Source organism: Myxine glutinosa, chromosome 7 (assembly GCF_964187855.1).
Source record: "Myxine glutinosa chromosome 7, kmMyxGlut1.1, whole genome shotgun sequence".
In the NCBI taxonomy this organism is placed as follows: domain Eukaryota; kingdom Metazoa; phylum Chordata; class Myxini; order Myxiniformes; family Myxinidae; genus Myxine; species Myxine glutinosa.
The window spans coordinates 164782625-164805767 of record NC_136267.1 but is presented as its reverse complement, the minus strand read 5'-3'; the positions used below and the strand labels follow the sequence as shown (position 1 = coordinate 164805767).

Sequence of the window (23143 nt, the reverse complement as noted above, 5' to 3'; positions counted from 1 at the left end):
GCCGTGGCCTCATGTGGGCATGTGGGGGACCGGGAGAGGGGCGTAAATTTTCTATGTAAATGTGTACCATGTAGCGCCACCTGGTGATGGTGGCAGAGGTTATTACAATTTCCTTTTTTACCTGGGCAACACTGAGTTTAAAGCACTCTTTGCACGGGTAAATTTTTCCTCCTTCCCTTCCCCCTCTCCCTCTCCCTCAAAACGGAGGGGCCTGTCAAAGCCACCCTCCCCTCCCCCAGCAATGCCGGGTACTCCTGCTAGTATTTAATAAATTGTGTATCAATTTCGAATGCAAAAATTTACATTTCACCTGCATACGAATGCTACCGCCGGTCGACCCCACAAGGTGGGATAATATAGTTATTGCGTGGACAATCAAATAAACAAACAGACACAACAAAGTAACATCGTGAGACTTCCATTTGGAGAAGTTTTACGACGAATAATGCTTACCTTAGCTCCTGAAGTCCCAGAGGTACCAGACTGCCCACGTGGCCCAATTATACCAGACAAGCCGGAGCTGCCTATTTCTCCAGGTGTTCCAGCCTCTCCCTAATGATATGAGTGTGAAGATAGACACATGGTAGTTTAACTTAATTTAATCTTACAGTTGATGTTTAAAAACATTGAGAATGGAATATTTGAAGAAGAGCTGATTTGTTTTTTCCTGCCACATATCCTCACCTTGTCACCAGGAGTACCTGGTGTACCTGCGTTTCCAGGTGCACCCTGAAATCAAGAGCAGAAAAGTGTTTTCAGTGAGGAAACAGTTGAAAAGTTTAAACTGCTGCAAGCAATGAAAAACTCCTACACTATGACTCATTATGGAAGCACAGTATAAATTTTATAGGATCCGCCTAAGATGTTTTGATCTAATCAAGTCATTATCAAATACAATGAAGTTGCAATTAGTCTCAGTTATGGAAATAATGAAAGGCAAGACGATCTGGAAACAGGTTCAACTCCTAAAGGTGAATGGTCAGGTCAACAATCAAAGAAAATTATTACATTCGATCATTAAGCAACTTGCCATGAGGAACAAACGACAACAACTGTTTAACTTACTAGAGCACCAGGCCTTCCGGATTGACCTGGACCTCCTCCAGAGCCAGAAACGCCCTGTAATCCACAGAGATAGGGTGAAATTGGCCTTGGTCAGTCGACAGCGAGCAATAAGATTAATCAAAGCAAAAACAAGGCCTGCACTGATACCTACACAGAGTGAATGCCTAAAGGAAGCAAAATGTGATTGAGGAATTTGTTTAGTTGAAGAAATGTGTTGATGTTATTGTGGTTTTTTTGGTTTTATTAAATTTCACTCAAACTGAAATATTTTTCATCATATTATATGACCAAGACTGTTATTTTTCAAAACTTTTTTCCATTGGCTTGCCTGAGGTCCAGCAGCTCCAGAAACACCCGACTCTCCACGATCACCCACAGCACCCTGTGGAAAGGAAGCGAGTATGGATTTGATTGTTGTGGTTTGATTTTCACATCCAACATTTTGGGCCTAGTTGGCCTAGTTGTCCACAATATTGATTTTAACAACAATTTCCCATTTGAATCCAAATTTTAAAAACAAAAGTTATTTGTACTCATCACAAAGTACTTTATTACAATCACAAGAACATCACTGTACTCTCGATATGCATATATGGTAATGCAATGTTCTTGCTTTGCAGACTTTAAAAAGCTGTGTATGACATGGCAGGTTATTGGAAGGTATCGCTGTCTGTAAATGTCATTTTCTAGAAAGAAGATTCTGTGAGATCCAATATTGGAGTCACACAGGCCATGTATACCTTTTATATACAGTGCTTATACATACAGTATACATACAGTGTACTTATACATAGTATACTTATACATACATACAGTGCTTACCTGTATTCCATTCTCTCCTCTTGCTCCATTCTCTCCATTCTTTCCAGGCTCACCCTGGAAATAAATCAACCCTAAGGTAAATCCCCCATTGCAAGTGATCCCAGCAACATGTCAACCGAAATCGAAAATGTAAATTTCTGGACAATAATTTCAAAAAGTTTGTCTCTTTCAAAACGATGTGGTGAAACCGACGTATATGTGTAAACCTTACCATCTCCCCACGGTTTCCAGTTGATCCAGAGAGGCCAGGAAGCCCCAGATTACCCTGTCAGAAGCAAAGCATGATGGGTCGGTGGTGTGACCAAGAATGTTCTAATTATCAAAATATAAAATATGAATACTATGAATATAATAATATATAATGTTAATATAATAATAATAAATATGTCCTGATAACTGGAACAGTTCCATTTTGTATATAACAGTGACTTTTCTTTTTAAATCATAGGAGCGTCCGATTTGTTTAAATAAAAAGCCATGACCAAATCCCCGTACCACATGGAAAACTAGAACGGCACTCAGTAGAGGGCATACCTCTGCCAGGTGAACAGTTTACGTTTTGTATCCTGGAGTAGACCAGAAAATCACAATACAGAATCACATTTAATCAAAATCTTCCGTCCACAACTTTTTGAAATATCCTGCTATGTATCGTTTTTGGCCCTGTCTCCCAATGGTGAAGAATCACTTTAAAAATTCTACTAGCCGGATCCGTATCCGGATCGTCACCAAAATGGAATAGATTCTTCCTTGTCACACACACAACCTGTCCACCAAGTTCTATCCAAATCCGTCCATAAATTTTTGAGATATCCTGCTATATGTTGGTTTAAGCCCTATCACTCAATGTTGAAGAATCACATAACAAAATTAAATAATTCTCATATCCGAATCCATAATCAGATCTTCACCAAAATCGAATCGACTAGTCCTTGTTACACACCCAACCTGTCCATCAAGTTTCGTCTAAATCCGTCGACAACTTTTTGAGATATCCTGCTATGTATAGATTTTGGCCCTATCTCCCAATGGTGAAGAGAATCACTTAAAAACTCTAGTAGCCGGATCGGAATCCGGATCTTCACCAAAATCTAATCATTTCGTCCTTGCCAGATACACTACATCTGTGCCAAATTTACTCCGAATCCGTCCACAACTGTTTGAGATATCTTGTTCACAAACGGACAAACAGACATACAGGGGTGAAAACATAACATCCATCCACCTTTGGTGGCGGAGGTAATTACATTTAAAAAATTGCACTTACAGGAAGACCACTGGGACCAGGAAATCCGGTTGGACCACGCGTTCCCCGTTCACCCCGTGAACCGGCTGCACCGACACGACCCTCAATTCCAGCGGAACCCTGCACGACATCAGGACAACACATATCAGCAAAACCTTTATATTATGCAGCACTCACAGGCTGGGGAAATAAATGATAAATCAAAATCAATGATTATTGTTTTCATTGTGCGTACTGTACAGCTACAGTCAGAATATTTACAATGAAACGGAACGTGAATTATGGCATCACAGCAAATATTTTTTTAAACGATATTTATTGGAAAACGGTTATGATATCAGCAAAAAAGGAATGCGGGTTCGATAATAACCTACCTCTGGTCCCATTTTCCCTTGTAGGCCTGATTTTCCAGGACTGCCCATGTGACCCTGCAGAATACATGTGTGGAATAGGGAGAAATAAATAGAACACACCTAGATATGTACTTGGCCAGTTATGAATCCACAAGATTGCTGAAAGAAAGAATGTAGAAAGGTTTGTTCACAATGGAAAAAAAATGAATGTGTGCCCGTGTGTTCAGACATTATTTAGAGGACACATTACAAATTTTCATTTGTAATGTAATAATACATGCTTATAATTTTTTTTTTTTTTTTTTACATTTCACACTTTAGAATACGAGATTGATTTCTTGAAATATTCCTTTCTATTTCCCAAAATGGAAACGATAATAATGACAATAAGCCGATCCATTTAAGATACCATTTGCAGTAAAATAAACCATGATGGGCATTACTTATTATATTGCAAACCATGACAGGTATTGCTCACCCTAGGTCCAAGGAATCCAGATTCTCCTGGGATTCCGAGCTCCCCAGGAAGACCTCGCACACCAGATGGACCAGGCATGCCTCGGGAACCAAACATTCCCTGTCAAATCAGAATCAGGAAGGAAACAACCCTCATTTTCTTCTAATAACACTTTCACTCTTCCTTCCTGTCATCATTGTTATTGCGATTGTCATCATCACATACATTTTCAACCACATTCGTGTTTTTACAAAACACAGGTATAGGTGTGCCCCCCTCACATCCCACCCCATGCACAAAAATATCATTGTATTTATTTGAATTCTTTCAGGCCGAGTCGTTTTTTTTTTGTTTTTTTTTGTATACAAGATCGAGGTTCGCGAAAGAGCTAACATCAATCACAAAGAAGGACAAACGGACACACAAAACATACAATAAAAGGAGCGGGAGACAAGATGGGGAGAAAGAGGGAAGCACACAAGTACAACAGCAGAGAACAGGGACAACAGAAGATCCGTGGGAGGGAGAGGGCTTGGGGGGAGGAGGCGTGGGAATGGGGGTGGGGGGGTGGGAGAAGTATAAAACACATGGACACTGCTAGAACTTCCAGTAAAGAAAGAAGTCGGGATTAAAAAAAAAAAGTGGATCTGGGGTGAATTAACGGGGGTAGAAGAGATCAAGGTTTTGGATGGGGCAAGATAAGAGATGGTGATGAACAGCTGTTTTAAAGACCTGGAGTTTTAAAGACCTGCTTTAAAGTTTATAAAAGCAAGTAGATGGATATGAATTGACGCAATTATTGATGATATTGCTCTGTGATGATAAGGAGGCATACCATTGCACCAGCGCGGCCAGCATTTCCAGGCAATCCAGCAGTACCAGTTTCACCCTGAAATACACAGGGATAGGGAGATGAAACATCAAAATGGCATTCATTCTCTTGCATGTAGTTTATCGGAACCAAACTAGAAAATGAATTTCATGGAGAAAATGGAGAATCATCGAATCATCGTACACAAACTATTCCATTAACATGTAGCCAATGACTGCTTACCCGAGCTCCAGCAGAGCCAGCTGGACCATCTTTTCCAATCTCACCAGTTTCTCCTCCCTTTCCTTCCTCTCCTGAAAGGCCACGAATGCCAGGTCGACCAACATGTCCCTGCACCCAGATATGGCAAAGTTACAGTATCTCTCAACTTTTTTCACAACCGCTGGAGATTTCAAATTCTCCTCTCATTGCGTTTTTCTCGAGGGTCTTGCGCACATTTAGATATCACATACATCCAAATTGGATTTACCGTTCCGGTGTTACAGGACAATTAGTAGGTGTCACAGGTCCTAAAAAAAACTGCAATTTTTCCATAGTTTATATGCAACGAACACATGTGAATAAGGGTTACAAGCACTGGGTGTGAATGGTGTGAATTAATTGGCCTGTAATTTCTTCTGAGTGTTTTAGCATGTTGTCTAAGATATACTGAATAATTATAGAATAATTCGATGAATGAACAGGATTAAATAATTTAATTGATATGTGTGGGAAAATTACATGCCCAGTCCAGGAATCGAGCCCAGGTCCTCTGGAAAACTGTACCAGTGCTCTGCCATCTGAGCTATCTGGGCGACCCTGACTGAGCATGCAATTTTCCCACACATATGATTGCCACTCTCTTTCCATCAATGCTTCCGGGGCACTCGCTGACTGAACACGAGAGGGTCTTCCTTCAATGTTTCTTTGTCTCTTCCTTTTGGCTATTCAATAATATTATAAATAATATAATAAATTGGCTATTCCTTCAATGTCTTCAAATCTCACACTCTCACGTTGTCTCTCCAAAAAGACCGTCTGGACAACCCCCCCATCTACTTTCTGAACAATTTTCTTGAAGAAGTTCTGTCACTCAAGCTTTTAGGTCTCATTTTCTGACATGATCTTTCCTGGGAAAACCACATTTCCAAGCTGGCCTCCAAAGCCAGTCGCCGACTGGGCATCTCCGTCACGCGAAGTCGTTTCTTGGCACACCTGAGCTCCTCACCACATACAAAGCTTTCATCCGCAGCTCAATGGAATACTGCTCTCCCCTCTGGGCCGGTGTCCTGCCTCATACCTCGCTTGGCTTCACGCTGTTGAAACCAAAGCATTCAGAATCATTGGAATCTCCCACAATGAAGCTGATTTTGAGGGCCTTTCTCTCTCTCACCGCCGGCAGGTTGGTGGTCTTTCTGTCTTTACCCACTCCTCAAAGGCCTTGCTCCCCCTGCTCTGTCTGTGCTCTGTCCCCCAAATATTCCTGCAGGACACACAAGATCTGCTGGCAACTCTCTTCTGGTGAAACTGCCAAAATCAAGACTCTCTGCTCACCTTCACTCCTTCATTCCTCTTTTCTCCCGCCTCTGGAACAAACTCCCTCACTCTCTTCAATCCCTCTTCTCCCTCCAGGTCTTCAAAACAGCTGTTCACCACCATCTCTTATCTTCCCCCATCAAAAACCTTGATCTTTTCTAACCCCGTTAAAACACCCCAAATCCGCCTCTTTAAACCCCCAACTTCTTTCCTGAAATTCCTAATAGTGTTCATTTGCTTTGTACCATGTACCCTCCCCTCCTCCCCCAGCCCTCACCCTTCCACAGATCTACCGACGTCCCTGTTCTTTTCTGTTGTTGTGCTTGTGTGCTTCCCTCTCTCCCCCTCTTGTCTCCCGCTCCCTTCATGGCATGTTTTATGTGTCTGTGCATGTTTTCATGTTCAATGTGTTCGCTCATACACAAGCCTTGATGCTGTATACAAAAAAAAAAAAAAAAAAAAAAATGGGAGAGGGGGGGTGGGGGAGGGGGACAAATCCGTGTCCTATATTATGAACACCACTGGGGGCATAGTGAAGCAATTAGATTAATGAACAGGATTAAATCATTTCATTTATATGTGTGGGAAAATTGCATGCTCAGTCATGGTCACCCAGATAGCTCAGATGGCAGAGTGACAAGTACGGTTTTCCAGAGGACCTGTGTTCGATTCCTGGTCTGGGTACGTAATTTTCCGACATAGCTAATTTAATTATAGAATTAGGCAATAATTAGACAAATTAACATATTATGAAAAAAACAATTTTGCTGTCATGCTCAGTACGTGATGATCTGTGTATGTGCAAACTTTCAAGTTCATCAGACCATCAACGGCCAAGATCAGTCGGGGAAAGCTCAAAATCATCCAGTTCAGTTAGGGCTAAACTAAGGTGTGAAATGAAAAGGTACGTTGAAGAACATCATAGGCTTAAACAAATTAATGATTGCATGGTGGATTTTTTTAGAGCAGAAAGAGTGAGTTATTGGAGTGAATGATGTTGATAATACACACTTCAACCACAAATCGCCATTAGAACTGGGCATGGTTGTTGGTTTGAGCTGATGATGAGCAATTTCATTGGACAGCTCTGTCCTGGTTCCGTATAGCTTCCGATGTGCTATTTTTTTATTCTTATATCCAGGCAAGCTTACTGAACTACTGAACTGAGCTTCTTTTTTGTAGATGGTAGAAAGGACTTAAGGCACCAGGAAGCGAGTCACCTGTTACAGAGTGACAAGCCATTGCCCCTGCTGCTGTAGTGCTGGTGTCGATGTGGCTGCCTCCATTGGCATTTTGATCAAAGGTGATGCCCAGCATGTTGGCATTGTCAGATTCTGTGATGCCGGTGGCATTCAAATTGCCAGTGACATCCAGCATTCTTTGGTTTTGGATCTTTTTTGTTGAATATACTAGTAATAAGAGTACACAACCATCCTTGACCATGTTGTGGAACGTCGGCCAAGGGCCTCAGTTTTTCTTTTCTTCTGCCCTCACTTTTTCACCTTTATTCGTTTTTTAGTTTACTTTCTCCGCAAGCACTTGAGCAATTGACAAAAAACTTTCAACATGAGAGCACCTACCCATGGAGATTTAAAAAAAACAAAGTTACACGATGAATGGATGGAAAATGCGGCCAGCGTTCCAAAAGGTCTATTCCCTTTAAGTTGCAGGGTGTTTCACGTATCAGGAATAAACAGCCTCGGCCTCGCTTCACTCAGCCTCTGCCAAATAATCATTTTCTGAGACTTCTTAGGTGTGAATATTACTTTCCTCTTCCCAGGCAAGGCCAATATGTCAAATTATTGGTGCAGGGAGAAATTGCTCCTTCTTTGTGCTAAATAAAAGGGCTGTGATTATGGCTGTGTTTTGATTCGGGGTTGTGATGATATCTGGTCCAAATTGATTATGAAGAAACTCAAACCGAGCGACAATGAGCAGATTATTTGTTTTCAGGTGTTTGTGGATGGCATGACTGCATGATGGAATCCTCCATTACTCCGCTGACGAGTGTGAGGAGGCTGATTAAGTGACAGTTTACTTGGTATAATTTGCGTCGTTTTTTGTATTCTCGAGAAGTTTTACACATATGGCTGGGTTGTGAGATCTTGAGTGAACAGCCACACACGCCTCCACTTATTCTGTTGTTTCTTATATATGGGACATTGCCAGTCGTGGGCAGTTTTCTACATGGTTGAGTTGATGGCAGTGTTGTGGTTCTTCTGAAACAGCTTAGTCAGAGAAGCAACCCAATCTGAAGAATAAATAAGAATTAAGCACTATTCCTGGTATGTTATCAGAGCCATTGTTGGGTCCACTGAAGTCAGCCACTTGTTGCTCCTATATGGTGTAAATCAATTCGGCTGTGTCATGGTGTCCATGATAGTGGGAAATTCTGGTTTGGGTCAAGGTGGATGGTTGGCTCAATACTTTTTGCTGGAAATGGTTGAAAACAACTCAGCTTAGTCACAAATTATATTATGGGATGCATGTTATTTTAGTCTCCAATTCCTAAGAATTCTTTGATTGCCCACCATCATTCTTGATATGGAGCTGTACTGGAAAAGCTTTTCTCTGACTTATTGGTTGTGATCCCTGTTTTCTTTTGATGGCATCCTGCTTTTGTTGGAGGATAGTCCTATTTTATGGGTTCATTTGGGTTTATTCTTCATTTACAAGTTTGTAAATTGCTTGTTTTTTCTAGCATGTCTTCCTGCATTCGCTATTGCATCATTGGTATCCTCATCATATTGCAATGGAGGAGCGAGGTTATATGCTGGGGCATGTGTTTATTGATTGCCATGATGTACATTTCTGCTGCTCCTGATGAATGAGAATGAATGAATGAATTGAAAAATGTTTGAAAATAAAAAAGAATGAAAAAAAAATGAAAAAAGAATGAAAAAAAAATGAAAATAAAAGAAATAAATGATAAATGATCAATAAAATCAAAATAATGAAATAAATAAATTATAATAAAAATTATAATAATTAATAATAATTAATAATTATAATTATAATTTAATGATAATAAATAAATGAAATAAATGTTAAATAAATAAATAAAAAATGGGGGGGAAAAAAATGAAAAAGAATGGTGTTTCCTCCAGAACCTCATGGAGGCCCAATCAGGAGGACAGAGCTGGTTACCATGCAAGGATTGGCAAATAATTCTGCATCTACTATATTAAAAACTGCAAGCAGATGTTATAGTAAAGGGAGGCCCTGCAATATATCATATGACTACATAACAATAATTGTCATTAAAGGTCATGTGTGTCTCATGGGATTTGGTAAGAGAGTACAAAATTTAGGGTCAAACTATATTGTAGAAACCAATCTAAAGTTGTTGATAGAAATTATTTGTTTCAGTGTTTAGAAGAAAAAAATATTCAGTTATTGTAATATGAGAGAAAAATCTCAACAAGCCCTTAGTTATAATGTGGGAATTCTTCATTTCTATTATTGTTTAAAACGTCAAGTAAAGTATAAACTTTTTTTGGATCTTTCTTGATTTTCTTCCACATTTTTTTTGCTCAAACAAGACAAGGTTTAGTAAAAATGTTAGTTAATGTTCATTTAACTTATCAATTTGTATGTACTGAATAAGCTCTTTCACAAACTTTCAAAATTTGAATTTGAGGATTTGAAAGTGGCTTTTTCAAAGACATTTTAAAGGAATGCACATCAGACACGATGAGGGAAGTTTATGCAGTTAATTTTGGTAACGGGTTAGTGGAGTTTAAGTTGAAACATATCAATTAATATTGAAATTTTAATTAAAATTGATATGAAAATGGAAATTAATAATAAATTGCTTTGATGTGATCAAACACTACAATTATGACAAACACTTACCCGTTCTCCGTAAAGGCCATTCTCTCCCTTATGGCCGTCTAGGCCTGGATCTCCCTGATGAATCACACAAAAAATGCATCAATGCAAATATAATTTTAGTGAATGGTAATTCATTGTAAATTATCGGTCCTATTAAGATATTCAACAAAAACATTTTTTATGGGAAAAAACCAAAACAAAGGGGCATGAGGAAGTAACTTACAGAAGGGCCTTTGGGTCCAGATGGGCCAAATGGTCCAGGAAGTCCAAGAAGGCCCATTGGCCCAGAAAAACCAGGAGCTCCTCCAATCCCATGGTCACCCTGAGTAAAGAATAAAGAGGTATTGAATATCATTGTTAATTGAAAATAACAATTAATATCTGCTGTATTATATAAAAATAAAGATGTGGTGATGTGGCTTCTTGCATTTGATGATTTATTTTGAAAAGTTGGCAGGATACAAACCACAATACACAGTACCCATATTCCAGCAAAACTGTTTCATGGTGTTTGGCCATAACTCTCTTTTTTAGTGTTATGCCATGCCACATGTGCATAAAGACATTAAAATTAATGCCAGGCCACACCTTGTTGGTACCAGCCCTCCTTCATTAGTCATGTAAACCCTATTGCATAGACCCAAACATACACTGATTATTTTACATTTGGAATCAACTTGAAAGTAAAAGTGAAAGATGGAGAAATGACTCATATAGTGTGTGCAATATGTGTATTTTGCAGTGAAATAGAAGTTTAACGACTAAAATGAAATAACCGCTTCTTGGCACAACTTTACCAGGTGTTCAAAACCAACACAATCCCAGAATGGTAAGTATACCAATTGCTCCAGTTCCAACCAAAGAACATATCACTACTGTTGAACTTCAAAGAACATACCGGACCACAACGGCTAGGAATTAATGCACTTGCACTACCACTCGCCATATTACAATAGCTTAACTTAACAATGCACTTGTTACTCTATTTAAAACTCAATAATTGTAAATGTATGTATATTCTGATCACTTCAAGATATGTAAAATGTTCATGCAAATTTGAACTCCCTTCCCTTCCCACTCCCTTCATTCCCTCCTCCCTGCCCCCCACGTCCCTATAAATAGGAAAGTACTTTTTTAAAAGTTTGATTTTGCCAAATGCTTTATTGCTTTTCTGCAAACTGCACAAAAGATAGGCACCTAGTGCAAATATTGCTGAATTATGACACTCCCCTCAACAATCAAATTACATAATTGGACTACGTAGTGTGCCATGTTAAAATAAATCCAAATGGAATGTGGCACCATAACGAGTAACCTTAATATCAGTAAACGGTAATGTAAGTAGAAAACAATTTTAAACTCTTGGTTTGAGAGGAAATAAAAAGCACTGAAAAGTTTTCATCCAATGCTGATATAAAAAGCCTGATTACTTGTTTGATTACTTGCAAAAAAAAATTATTCCCATTGATTGCTTTTCTGTTTGTAAAAATGATTCAAAAATATATATGATGGAAACAGTAGAAGCTATATATCTCTGAAACAAACATGATGTAGATAAAATGATTAAAAAAAAAAATCAACTTGTTAAAAAGAGTACCTAAGCTGATTTAGCTGTGATGTAGATTGTACCTCTCCACAACCACAAATTATTCTTCTTTTCTCAAGATGGGAAACCCAAAATCAAAGGTAAGTGTAAAGTAACTTTTACATAGTCAAGGGAAGGAGGATGGAGGATGTGTAAAATAATAAAAACAAAATTGGTGAAAGAGGAAAAGGATAACATACGATGATAGAACGAAGAATGTGAAAGATGGTAGAGGAAGAAAAAAGCTGTTTGGGTTATATGAAAAAGGAGGAATATGTTTATATAGAGTGTTGTAAGGCTCACTAAAGTCCTTGCACATACGTCACATGCAGGACAACAAGTTTAGACGATGTCATTGTCGGTCTACTTTTGATGAATTACATAATGTTAGACGCAATAGAAAAACCAACAAAGAATATGGAATTTAAACATGGTGAGCAATGGAAGCATCGCTAGCGATGTGCATGGACGGCAATGGCAAACACGCGGAAAAGGAGGTTGGAGGGAGGTGGTTAAACAAAAATTATACAATTTTACTTTAGATAATGTATCAAAGCTTCTGATGGAGGTTTTATCGTTTCAGCCGACATTATCTAAAATAAAAAATAATAAACATTCCTTTGAGCGTGCAACATACTTGTTTCACAAAATTTCTTTTGAAAATGTTAAAATATGGATCAACTTTACTTTTTTATCTCTTGTGAATGTGAAGCAACTATTTTCAGATGTTTTAACTTTACCTTTTTGCTAACCAGCTACGAGTGAGTCACAAACTGATGATACCATCGATGCAAGTGGTAAATTCTCAGAGTAAGAGCTCTTATCTGACAGAAGTCAAAGTGTTTTCTAATAATTTTTTTTGTTTATTTCTTCAGCAAAAGGAACAGAGAAGTTTTTAAAGTTTTGAGGAAAATGTTAATTTAAGCTTGATTATAGAAATGAAGTCATCATTCTCTTCCCCCTTTCCCCCACAAATGAGGTCATCGTTCTCTTCCCCTTAGTTATAACTCATTCATACCCTTTTTAAAATATCATGTTATATATCGCTTTTCGCCCGATCTCTCAATGGTAAATAATAACTTAAAAATTAAATAATTCTCGTATCTGAATCCATATTCAGATCTTCACCAAAATTGAATCGATTCTTCATAGTCAGACACCCAACCTCTCCACCAAGTTCCGTCCGAATCCGTCCACAACTTTTTGAGATATCCTGCCATATGCCGTTTTTGGCCCGATCTCCCAATGGTGGAGAATCACTTTAAAAATTGTACCAGCCGGATCCGAATCCGGATCTTCACCAAAGTCTAATCATTTCGTCCTTGTCACATACACTACCTCTCTGCCAAATTTCGTCTGAATCGGTCCAAACTTTTTGAGATATCTTGTTGTTCACAGACAGACAGGGGTGAAAACATAACCTGCATCCACCTTCGGTGGCGGCGGTAATAATCAATTACTCCATTGCACTAGCAAATGTTCCGTTGCTGTTAAAAAAAAACCACGACAATTCTCATTCTGAAGAAACCTAAAATGTATATGATCTACAAAATTACAGATCTACTTCTCTTTTATCTTTCATTCGCAGAATTCTAGAATGTGCAAATGACAATCGGCTTCTTCAATACATTCACCAGCATACTTGTTGAACACCTTCTCGGTCTGATGGTTTCAAAAAGGTTACAAAGCATTGAAACTGCCTGCCATCTTGAAAGTAAACTTTGATGCCGCTAAGAATGGCATGCTGGTCCTTGTCCCCATATCTGTTCTTAAAAAGCTTTAAAAAAGCACAAAGTGAAATTTTGGGAAATCACTTTAATCTGCTGAAATGGTTTCAAATTTAGGTGTCACCATGGACTCAACACTTTGCTACATTCTTTGACTGAGGCATTGGTTTTTATAAAACTGTTTTTATAGGATCTGCTTCTTCACTCAAACCATGACAGGTTGCACAGATAGTACGAGTATATGGCAGCTCAGCTTATAGTTCAAGATCGAAAGTTTAATCCGGTCCTCAAATCATCTCCCCGTCTCCAAATACAATGGCATTTGGATAATTAAATCATCACTGGTGATGGTAACCCTCAAAGCCAAAAAATAATTGTTGCCCACTTGCATTTTTTAAAACCCAATCTCACCTTTCACTCCTGCCAGAACACTATTGTCTGACACAGGTATCTTAGGCTTCAATTCCTCAAAGGATATTGGCAGTTTCTCAACGATCTTATGATGATTTTGGTAGTTCCTTAAGTATTTTTTTTAGTGATTCAGCATTCTTCAGACATGCTCCCCAACAGTACAACTTCATCAATTTTTAAATTTGCACAGCTTCATGAACTATGGTTTCATCCAAATTTTAAAACAAATGTTTATTCTGAGAATATGGAGAAGATGAATTTACAATTGGGTCAAAATGTGTCACAGTGAAGCCATTTGAGCATTATTAGCCTGTCTGCTGCATAGTGCGAGATGGCCGGATTTTATAATCAATTCAGTGTTTCTTTCGTTACCATTTGAGCTTTTGTCATCAAATTATGTTTATGATTATTAATTATGTCATCTTTATTATGAGAATAATGGAGAGCACTGATTAATAATTTTTACAATTATTTCTTTCTTAGCTGTTGTCAAGTTTTAGCTGTTGTTTTCATTAAAAGCTTTAGCTGTTGTTTTCATTAAAAGTTTCAGCTGTTGTTTTCATTAAAAGCTTTAGCTGTTGTTTTCATTAAAAGCTTTAGCTGTTGTTTTCATTAAAAGCTTTAGCTGTTGTTTTCATTAAAAGCTTTAGCTGTTGTTTTCATTAAAAGTTTCAGCTGTTGTTTTCATTAAAAGTTTTAGCTGTTGTTTTCATCAAGTTTTAGCTGTTGTTTTCATCAAGTTTTAGCTGTTGTTTTCATCAAGTTTTAGCTGTTGTTTTCATCAAGTTTTAGCTGTTGTTTTCATCAAGTTTTAGCTGTTGTTTTCATCAAGTTTTAGCTGTTGTTTTCATCAAGTTTTAGCTGTTGTTTTCATCAAGTTTTAGCTGTTGTTTTCATCAAGTTTTAGCTGTTGTTTTCATCAAGTTTTAGCTGTTGTTTTCATCAAGTTTTAGCTGTTGTTTTCATCAAGTTTTAGCTGTTGTTTTCATCAAGTTTTAGCTGTTGTTTTCATCAAGTTTTAGCTGTTGTTTTCATCAAGTTTTAGCTGTTGTTTTCATCAAGTTTTAGCTGTTGTTTTCATCAAGTTTTAGCTGTTGTTTTCATCAAGTTTTAGCTGTTGTTTTCATCAAGTTTTAGCTGTTGTTTTCATCAAGTTTTATCTGTTGTTTTCATCAAGTTTTAGCTGTTGTTTTCATCAAGTTTTATCTGTTGTTTTCATCAAGTTTTAGCTGTTGTTTTCATCAAGTTTTAGCTGTTGTTTTCAGCAAGTTTTACCTGTTGTTTTCAGCAAGTTTTAGCTGTTGTTTTCATCAAGTTTTAGCTGTTGTTTTCATCAAGTTTTAGCTGTTGTTTTCATCAAGTTTTATCTGTTGTTTTCATCAAGTTTTATCTGTTGTTTTCATCAAGTTTAGTTTGAGTACAAAGCAGATGCAGACAGGGTTTGCATTTTGAGATGCTTTGTCGTTTTAACTTTTATTATTTTTTATTTATGCAAAGTGCTTGGAGATGATTTTAGACATACATTAAAAGCACTATACATATAAGCAATAGTGCAGGTTAAGTGGTGCAGAACATTATTGCCCCATTGTTTGAGAATTTGCTTTGATATTGTAATCCGAAATGAAAAGCAGGTCCATAACAAACCAATTTGATTGAGCATTCTTTAGGGTTTTCCTTAAGAAAAAAAAGGACTTACAAATTTTCTCCATGACGGCTGCCTAACTTTACTGCAATGGGTGCTGTGTTATCGAGCAGACATAAGGACATATATGTTATGATGTCGAAAACACTCTGATGCTCAGAATGAAGTCAGAAGTTGTAATCTGGAATTCTGATCCATGGTGGAGGAATCCAATCGGCTGATTGCCAACTAATTTGCTGATACCCCACCATCTATCTTTACTCCCGCCTCAGGAACAAACTCCCTCACTCTCTTCAATCCCACTCCCCCTCCAGGTCTTTAAAACAACTGTTCACCACCATCTCTTGTCTTCCCCCATCCAAAACCTTGATCTCTTCTACCCCCGTTAATTCACCCCAGATCCACTTTTTTTTTTTGAAATCCCGACTTCTTTCTCTCCTGGAAGTTCTAGCAGTGTCCATGTGTTTTATATCTTTCGCACTCCCACCCTCCCCCCCGCCCCCCCGCCTTCCCATGTCTCCTTCCCCCAAGCCCTCTCCCTCCCACAGATCTCCCGATGTCCCTGTTCTCTGCTGTTGTACTTGTGTGCTTCCTTCTCTCTCCTCATCTTGTCTCCCGCTCCCTTTATTGTATGTTTTGTGTGTCCGTTTGTCTTTTTTGTGATTGATGTTAGCTCTTTCACAAGCCTCGATCTTGTATACAAAAAATTTTAAAATAAAAAATAAAAAGAGCAGTGATGGGAATGAGAATGACAAAATGCCTAATTTTCCTTGTGTTAATAATGATAGTTATGATCATACCAGCAATACTAACACATCAGGGTGGTCCAAGGATAGCTGCGAGGAAGGCTGCAATGATGGTTTTACACATTTTTAAATTTTCTGTGAATTTCAAGATCATAGATATAAAAATAATAATTTTTGAGATTAAATTGAGTGAAATGTAAAATTGTTCATGAAATGATACGCATCAAAAGTAAATCAATTGTGCATATTAGTTAGTTAAGATAAATTCATGATTACACAACAGACAAACCTGGCCCCCATTGATTCCACCTGCAGTGATTAAAATATCAAAGTGTAAGAGTCATTTAACATGACATACTGTAAATTGCATAGAACTTATTCCAATAAATACGTAAGAAATGTTAATTATGCTGTAATTAGCGCAATATTTTACAATTATATTAGGCAGAAACTTGGAGAAAACTACCTTTTGTAATTGTACAATATTTTATCGGAATATCTACATTACAGATGCCCGTTGTTGAAGTGAGTGCTTACATTGTCGTTAATAGTCAGTTTCTCCATTTTATATTTCTGATGACTCCCAACACATTTGCTCATAAGTTGAGAACTGCAGATGCTATCATTTTAAAGATTATGTTCTGTAGTCTCGGAAAATGCAGACTTCTCTAAAATCGTTCTACGTGACTTCTGACTCATTTTGTCATGGCAGGTTACATACAACAAAATATTACTGTCTAAGGCAAGGACATTGGGCGAAATCACTGTACTTTTACATGAATTACAAGCATGAATTTTACATGAATAAGTTTATTAGAAAGCAAAGGATATGTCAACAACAAATGTAGGATTTGAAGCTGGAATCCCTGCACTAAATGGAAACAATCAATCTACATGGGAAATTGCTAAACATACTAAATTAAACATGCATACCTCACTAATATGTGCGGGCTTCACCCATGACCCCCCAAACCTCACTCACTAAAACGCTTACAACAAAATCAAACTGTGAGGGGGTGGAGGGGGGGGGGGGGGGGTCATGGTGTTGATGGATCATGAGGGAAGGGAAATGAGGATAAAGATGCATGACTATTGTTGATGCATGAAATGTGAAAGTTTATTTAAAGGAGATGTGGATATTAAGTTAGATCAAGTTAATGGTAAGAATGGAATTAGTGCATCGGTGATAAGTGAATTCATGCTCAGGTAATGGATTTGGGCTAAAGTGAAATCTGATAGCTTATTAGTGCAGCACCAGAATCAAAATTAAATCGAAATGAATACTTTAAAACAATGAAAAAAAATGAAAGTAAATTACATCACTACAAATCATTTGTACATAATGCAACCCCCTCAACCACTTGCCTCTTATATGCCGATCATGTATGCTGTGGCCCTCTCCCCTCTCCCGCTACCACAATCCGTGCCCACATACGTAATAAATAGATAGCTCCAATTAAAAAAAATACCGGCATGATTATGCTATTTCCTTGCACTTATAAATTTCATGACATCCTGTTAGAACAGTTAATAAAAGTTGATTGTACTTCCCCAAATAAAACATTTTCAGCTTAAGACCAAGCACAGTAAAATTACAACAACCTCCATTGAAAACCACAACAGTTTTGTTTTCATAAGCATCCAAAATGAATACAAAACGTTGACTGAATATTGTAATTTAAAACATTCAAACAATTACATGATTGTGTTTTATTATACTGGTCTGTATGTCTCTGGTTCTAAGTTCCACAAACATTTGCACCTGTTGCGTATATCTCATATTTTATTGGCATTTGTCCCTCAAGAAAAGGATTCCCTTTTTAAAACCTCTTTTGTAAAAGAAGGGAAAACATATACAAGTCTAGCGAACGAAGGACACTTTGTGGTCGAAATAAAGAATGAGCAAAGGAAGATTCTGAGAGTATTTTAGAAATCCCTACATGTATGTGGCACATTTACCTACCATTGGTCCTTGAATGCCAGCTTTGCCATCTGCACCAGAATGACCCTGATGGAAGGCACAGTCAGAAATATGAGTTGGAAAATCATTGCTTGTTCCAAAATACAATCGTCAATTATGTACTACAGCTGTAACAATCTCACTAATTCAGTGCAGCTTCTTATTCTGGAATGTACATGTTTTCTGGCCCAAAGAAAGTGGTATTCCATGTGTATGATCAGATATGTGATCAGATACAATCGGATACATGCAACATGTTTATGATTTGCCATTGGTGTCACAAGCCAACATCCTGCCCATTGATGGTTTATCCATTAGGGTATGATCCAACTACAATAAAGTAAAATCAATACATAATCATGAGGAAAATAAATTGCAACAACAAAATACTCATCCTTCCCCAACTAGCTACTTCCTGACTAATTTTGGGCAAATCTCGCTTCAGCTTTCAAAATGAAGACCTCTTGTCTTACGTTGCAACTTCCCATGCGAAATCATTTCCCATTTTCTATTCCTCAAGGCTAACCCCATTTTTATGACACAACTGTCACTTGTTTTTTTAAACTAACTCTTCAAAAATAAAAATGTCAAAATATCTCCATTTTATGGATGAAAAATATGAAACAAATGTGCAAAGTTTTCTTAATCACTATAAGAATATGGCAGTCATTATTTCATTACAATACACTTTTCAGACAATTAAATAAATGTCTCTGTGGAATGAATCACAAAAATGTTATGTACTGGGACTTACAATTGGTCCAGTAGGACCAGGAGAGCCAGGGACACCCATCTCACCCATGGATCCAGAAGCACCAGATATTCCACGTTCACCAGGTGGTCCAAGAAATCCCTATTATCAAAGGAGACAGACAATAATTACACTCAATAAAATATTATGTGCCAAGTCCAAGGCATTTCTTTCCTGCATGAAGGTGTGTGTGTATATATATATATATCAGCATTTGGACTAGTCATCCAACACGTATTAGGATTCCATGAAGAGGCAATCATGGGTCACATATCCGATCGAAGTGGGGTTGCCTCAAAGTGGGGTTGTATCAAAGCAGGGTAGTATCAAAGTGGGATAACTTGGTACCTGGCCAAAACTGCCCACAGTTATAAAGTGCACGCCTCTGGTTACCTTCATTCATTAGAAAAATGATTTCCTAAATGTAGTGGCTCATTACCCGACCTAAAATGTGATTTAGTGCAGAAAAATAACCATGCAGAATACTCTGAGAATTCAGAAAAAGCCCCTTCAAATGAAATTGCTACCAAGCCCAAAAACAGTTCATCAAGATGTTTGCAAAAAGGACTAGAACAGCACTTGGTAGAGCACATACCTCCACCAGGCTGAACAGTTTACGTTTTGTATTCCACTGATAGGCCGGATCTGTATCTGGACCTAAAGCAAAATCAATTGGCGTGTTCTCGTCACCTAACCACCTAACCTAACCGTCACCTAATGTCACCTAACTCGTTTCCTCTCCGGCCTTGCACCCCCAGCTCTCTCTGTGCTCTGTCCCCCAAATATTCCTACAGGTCACACAAGATCTGCCAGCAACCCTCTGATGGTTAAACTGCCGAAATCTCGGCTCTCTGCTCACCTTCACTCTTTCATTCCTCTTTTCTCCCGCCTCTGAAACAAACTCCCTCACTCCCTTCAATCCCACTCCTCCCTCCAGGTCTTTAAAACAGCTGTTCACCACCATCTCTTATCTTCCCCCATCCAAAACCTTGATCTTTTCTACCCCCGCTAATTCACCCCAGATCCACCTTGTTTGAAATTCCAACTTCTTTCCTGGAAGTCCTGGCAGTGTCCATATGTTTTATACCTCTCCCACCGCCCCCTTCCCATGCCCCCCCCCCCCCAAAGCCCTCGCCCTCTCTCAGGTCTCTCCATGTCTCCATGTCTCTCGGTCCCTGCTCTCAAATGTTGTGTTTGTGTCCTTCCCCTCTCTCCCCATCTTGTCTACCGCTCCCGATGTTATATGTTTTATGTGTCGGTTTGTCTTTCTGTGTGATTAATGTTCGCTCTTTCACGAGCCTCGATCTTGTATACAAAAAAAAACAAAAAAAAACAAAAACAAAAAAAAACAACTCATCCACCAAGTTTCGTCATAACTCATCCACAACTTTCTGAAATATCATGCTACATATCGTTTTTGGCCCCATCTCAATGGTGAAAAATCACTTCTATAATTCAAAAATTTCTCGTATCCAGATCAGGATTCTGATCATAACGAAAAATCGAATCAATTCGTTCTTATTACACATTCCCTTTATAGAACCCCTTAGAAATACCCTTGAGAACCCTCTAGAACCCTACCCAAGTAAAACTCAAATATATTTGGAATCAACAAACCACATATTAAAATGGTCATATTCCCTTGCTCTTTTGGTGCGTTTTAGTTTTTGGTGTGTGAAAAGGCCGAATTGTTTAGATTTTGGTAAGGGTCTGGGTCCAGATACGAGAATTATTAAAGTGATTCTTCACAATTGAGAAATTCAGCCAAAATGATATGTAGCATGATATTTCAAAACGTTGTGGACAGGTTGTGACAAAACGTGGTGGATGGGTTGGGGAGGTGACAAGAATAAGTTTGGATTTTGTTTAAGGACGGGATGCAGATGCGGCCTATCAGTGGGATACCAAACGTAAACTCTACAGTCTGACAGAGGTAGGCGCTATACTGAGTGCCGTTCTAGTTTTACGATTTGGCAAAATAAACTCCAGAAGTTAGGTAAAAAATAATTAAACCATTTATGGAGAGTATTAAAAAGACAAACCATTGCACCAGGATTTCCAGCTGCCCCAGCAATCCCAGCACCTCCAACAGAACCCTACAAAGAAAAAATAAGAGAAAAAACAGATCACTAAAGTTCAATGATAAAGTTCAGTGCATAACTGTCTCCAAGTATTAATGGCACATTGATAATTTAAAAGTTTGTGCTTTTGCAGTAATTAATATGAGGTTATCATGTGTTGTTGTGGATGTTTACAGGCATATCCACTTTAATATTTCTTCATCAACTACTACAGGAGTTTCAAATATTTCAATAAAGTAAGTTATTCTTGAATCCCTCTTTGGCCCATATTTACAAACCTCTATATTTTACAGGATCATCAATGTACTGTTGACCGAAAAGTAGGCATAGTCATGAATGATGCAAACTTACAGCATGGCCTTTGGCTCCGTGCAGCCCGTCAGAACCGCGAGGACCCTGCACAGACAGTAAAGCATGGTTTACTTCAAGCATGATTACTACATCCATGATCAAAATAAAACTGAACTTTGACATACTTTGTCAATGCATGCTGACAAAATTAATGACAAAATGTTCACAAAATAAAGTAGTTTTTTTCATTTATTATTTTATTTTGTTTTTTTTTAACGCAGGGTTTCTTTGCCCACCCTTCTATCAGTACATGCCTGTTGGTATTTTCATTCGTATTCATCATAAAAAATAATTATTTCGTGTATTTTTGTACAAACCAAAATAATTTATTTACTTTCAAAATTAAACTTCTGAAAAAGATTAGTTCAGGGATATCTGTCAAATAATGTTTTCTTTTTATTTACGACTCCAGCCTCTGGATTAACATCACCCTTCGCACAGATAGGCAATCAGCAGCCTCTGCCCTCTGTTCAGACCTTGATAAAATCACGAGCTGGTCAAACACTTGGAATGTCTTTCAATCCAGAGAAATCCCACACTCTCACTGGCTCTCTCCAAAAGGACCACCTGGCAAACCCTCCCATCTACTTTCTTAACAATCTTTAAGAAGTTCAGTCTCTCAAGCTCTTGGGTCTCACTATCAGCTATTAATTTTCTTGAGCAAACCACATTTCAAAGTTGGCTTCCAAACTCTACCGCCTTCTCTCTGGTCTTGCACCCTCTGACCCTTCTTCGTTTATTTCTTTCGATTTTTTCCCCATTTTCTTCTTCCATAGCAACTTGTTTCCCTTTCGATTTTTACGAATATTCCCTCTATTGCTTCCTTCTATAATTGCAAGTATTATTTTTCCTATTATTGGCTCTTTTTCTTTCATCGTGTTCCCAAACTTTATGGTTTGAACAAAAAAAAAATTTTTTGCATGTTTGTATCAGCTCTGTTTTGTCTTCAGAAAGGGAACCTAAGTCAATAACAATGCTTTCCAACACTAGTTTTGAATTAAACTTTTGCATTAAGAACCATTCCATTGCATCACTCATGGCACTCGTATTGCAACTTTGTGGATAGTCAACACCACCTCTAATGAATCACCAATAAGCACCGAGTGAAATTGGTACGGTGGTTGAATGATTTACATACCATTGCTGTTGCTTTAATTTATATTTTTCCCATTCCAGAACCCTCACCCAATATCATGCTTGATTTAAAAAAAGGAATATAAAAAAGAAAAAAAACTATATTATTCACTTGCTCGAGTGATTTAGAAAGTGGCTTTGAGAGCTCTCTTTAACGAGTTAAGGTAATCTTTAACACATATATTTTTGCATTGTCATCAGTTTGAATCTGAATAAATTCATCAATATCTTTGAGCAGATTCCATCCAGCTACAGTTTGCAATAATGTGATGTGCTGAAACTGCAGAAACTGATCTGGCGATTCTGGGTTAATCGAGAAGGTGTAGGTGTGGTGAAAGCTTCCACGACATGGATCTAGACATTCACTGAAGATCAGATTTGGCAATGCAAATGGTAAATTAAACTATTTTTACAGCTTGTTCCAAATGGTCGTTATTTCCTATCAAATGGATTACTGAATTTTAATGTATTGGTAAACAGGCGTAGCATAGAGCAACATAAAATCAAAATCAAAAATTGTTAATTGCAATAAAAAATTGACAATTATTCACCCAAATTACATCACCCATAGGCCTGCTATGCATCAACAAAGACAGCAGCCAGTTGTTTTGACTATAAGGTTGTTTGACCT

At 38.0% G+C, this 23143-nt stretch overlaps 1 protein-coding gene across 1 annotated transcript in view; it reads right to left on the bottom strand.

The window, feature by feature from the left end:
* The window catches only part of LOC137431809 (uncharacterized), a 228562-nt gene that overhangs the window by 72833 nt on the left and 132586 nt on the right, over positions 1–23143 (bottom strand). The window contains exons 16-32 of the mRNA XM_068123527.2: positions 21379–21423; positions 20989–21042; positions 18950–19048; positions 18199–18243; positions 10348–10446; positions 10146–10199; positions 4998–5105; positions 4779–4832; positions 3965–4063; positions 3508–3561; positions 3155–3253; positions 2099–2152; positions 1888–1941; positions 1394–1447; positions 1066–1119; positions 685–729; positions 454–552 (exon numbers count right to left, since the gene is read on the bottom strand). Coding sequence (XP_067979628.2) covers positions 454–552; positions 685–729; positions 1066–1119; positions 1394–1447; positions 1888–1941; positions 2099–2152; positions 3155–3253; positions 3508–3561; positions 3965–4063; positions 4779–4832; positions 4998–5105; positions 10146–10199; positions 10348–10446; positions 18199–18243; positions 18950–19048; positions 20989–21042; positions 21379–21423 — 1170 coding nt within the window. The remainder of the gene's footprint in view (positions 1–453; positions 553–684; positions 730–1065; positions 1120–1393; positions 1448–1887; positions 1942–2098; positions 2153–3154; positions 3254–3507; positions 3562–3964; positions 4064–4778; positions 4833–4997; positions 5106–10145; positions 10200–10347; positions 10447–18198; positions 18244–18949; positions 19049–20988; positions 21043–21378; positions 21424–23143) is intronic.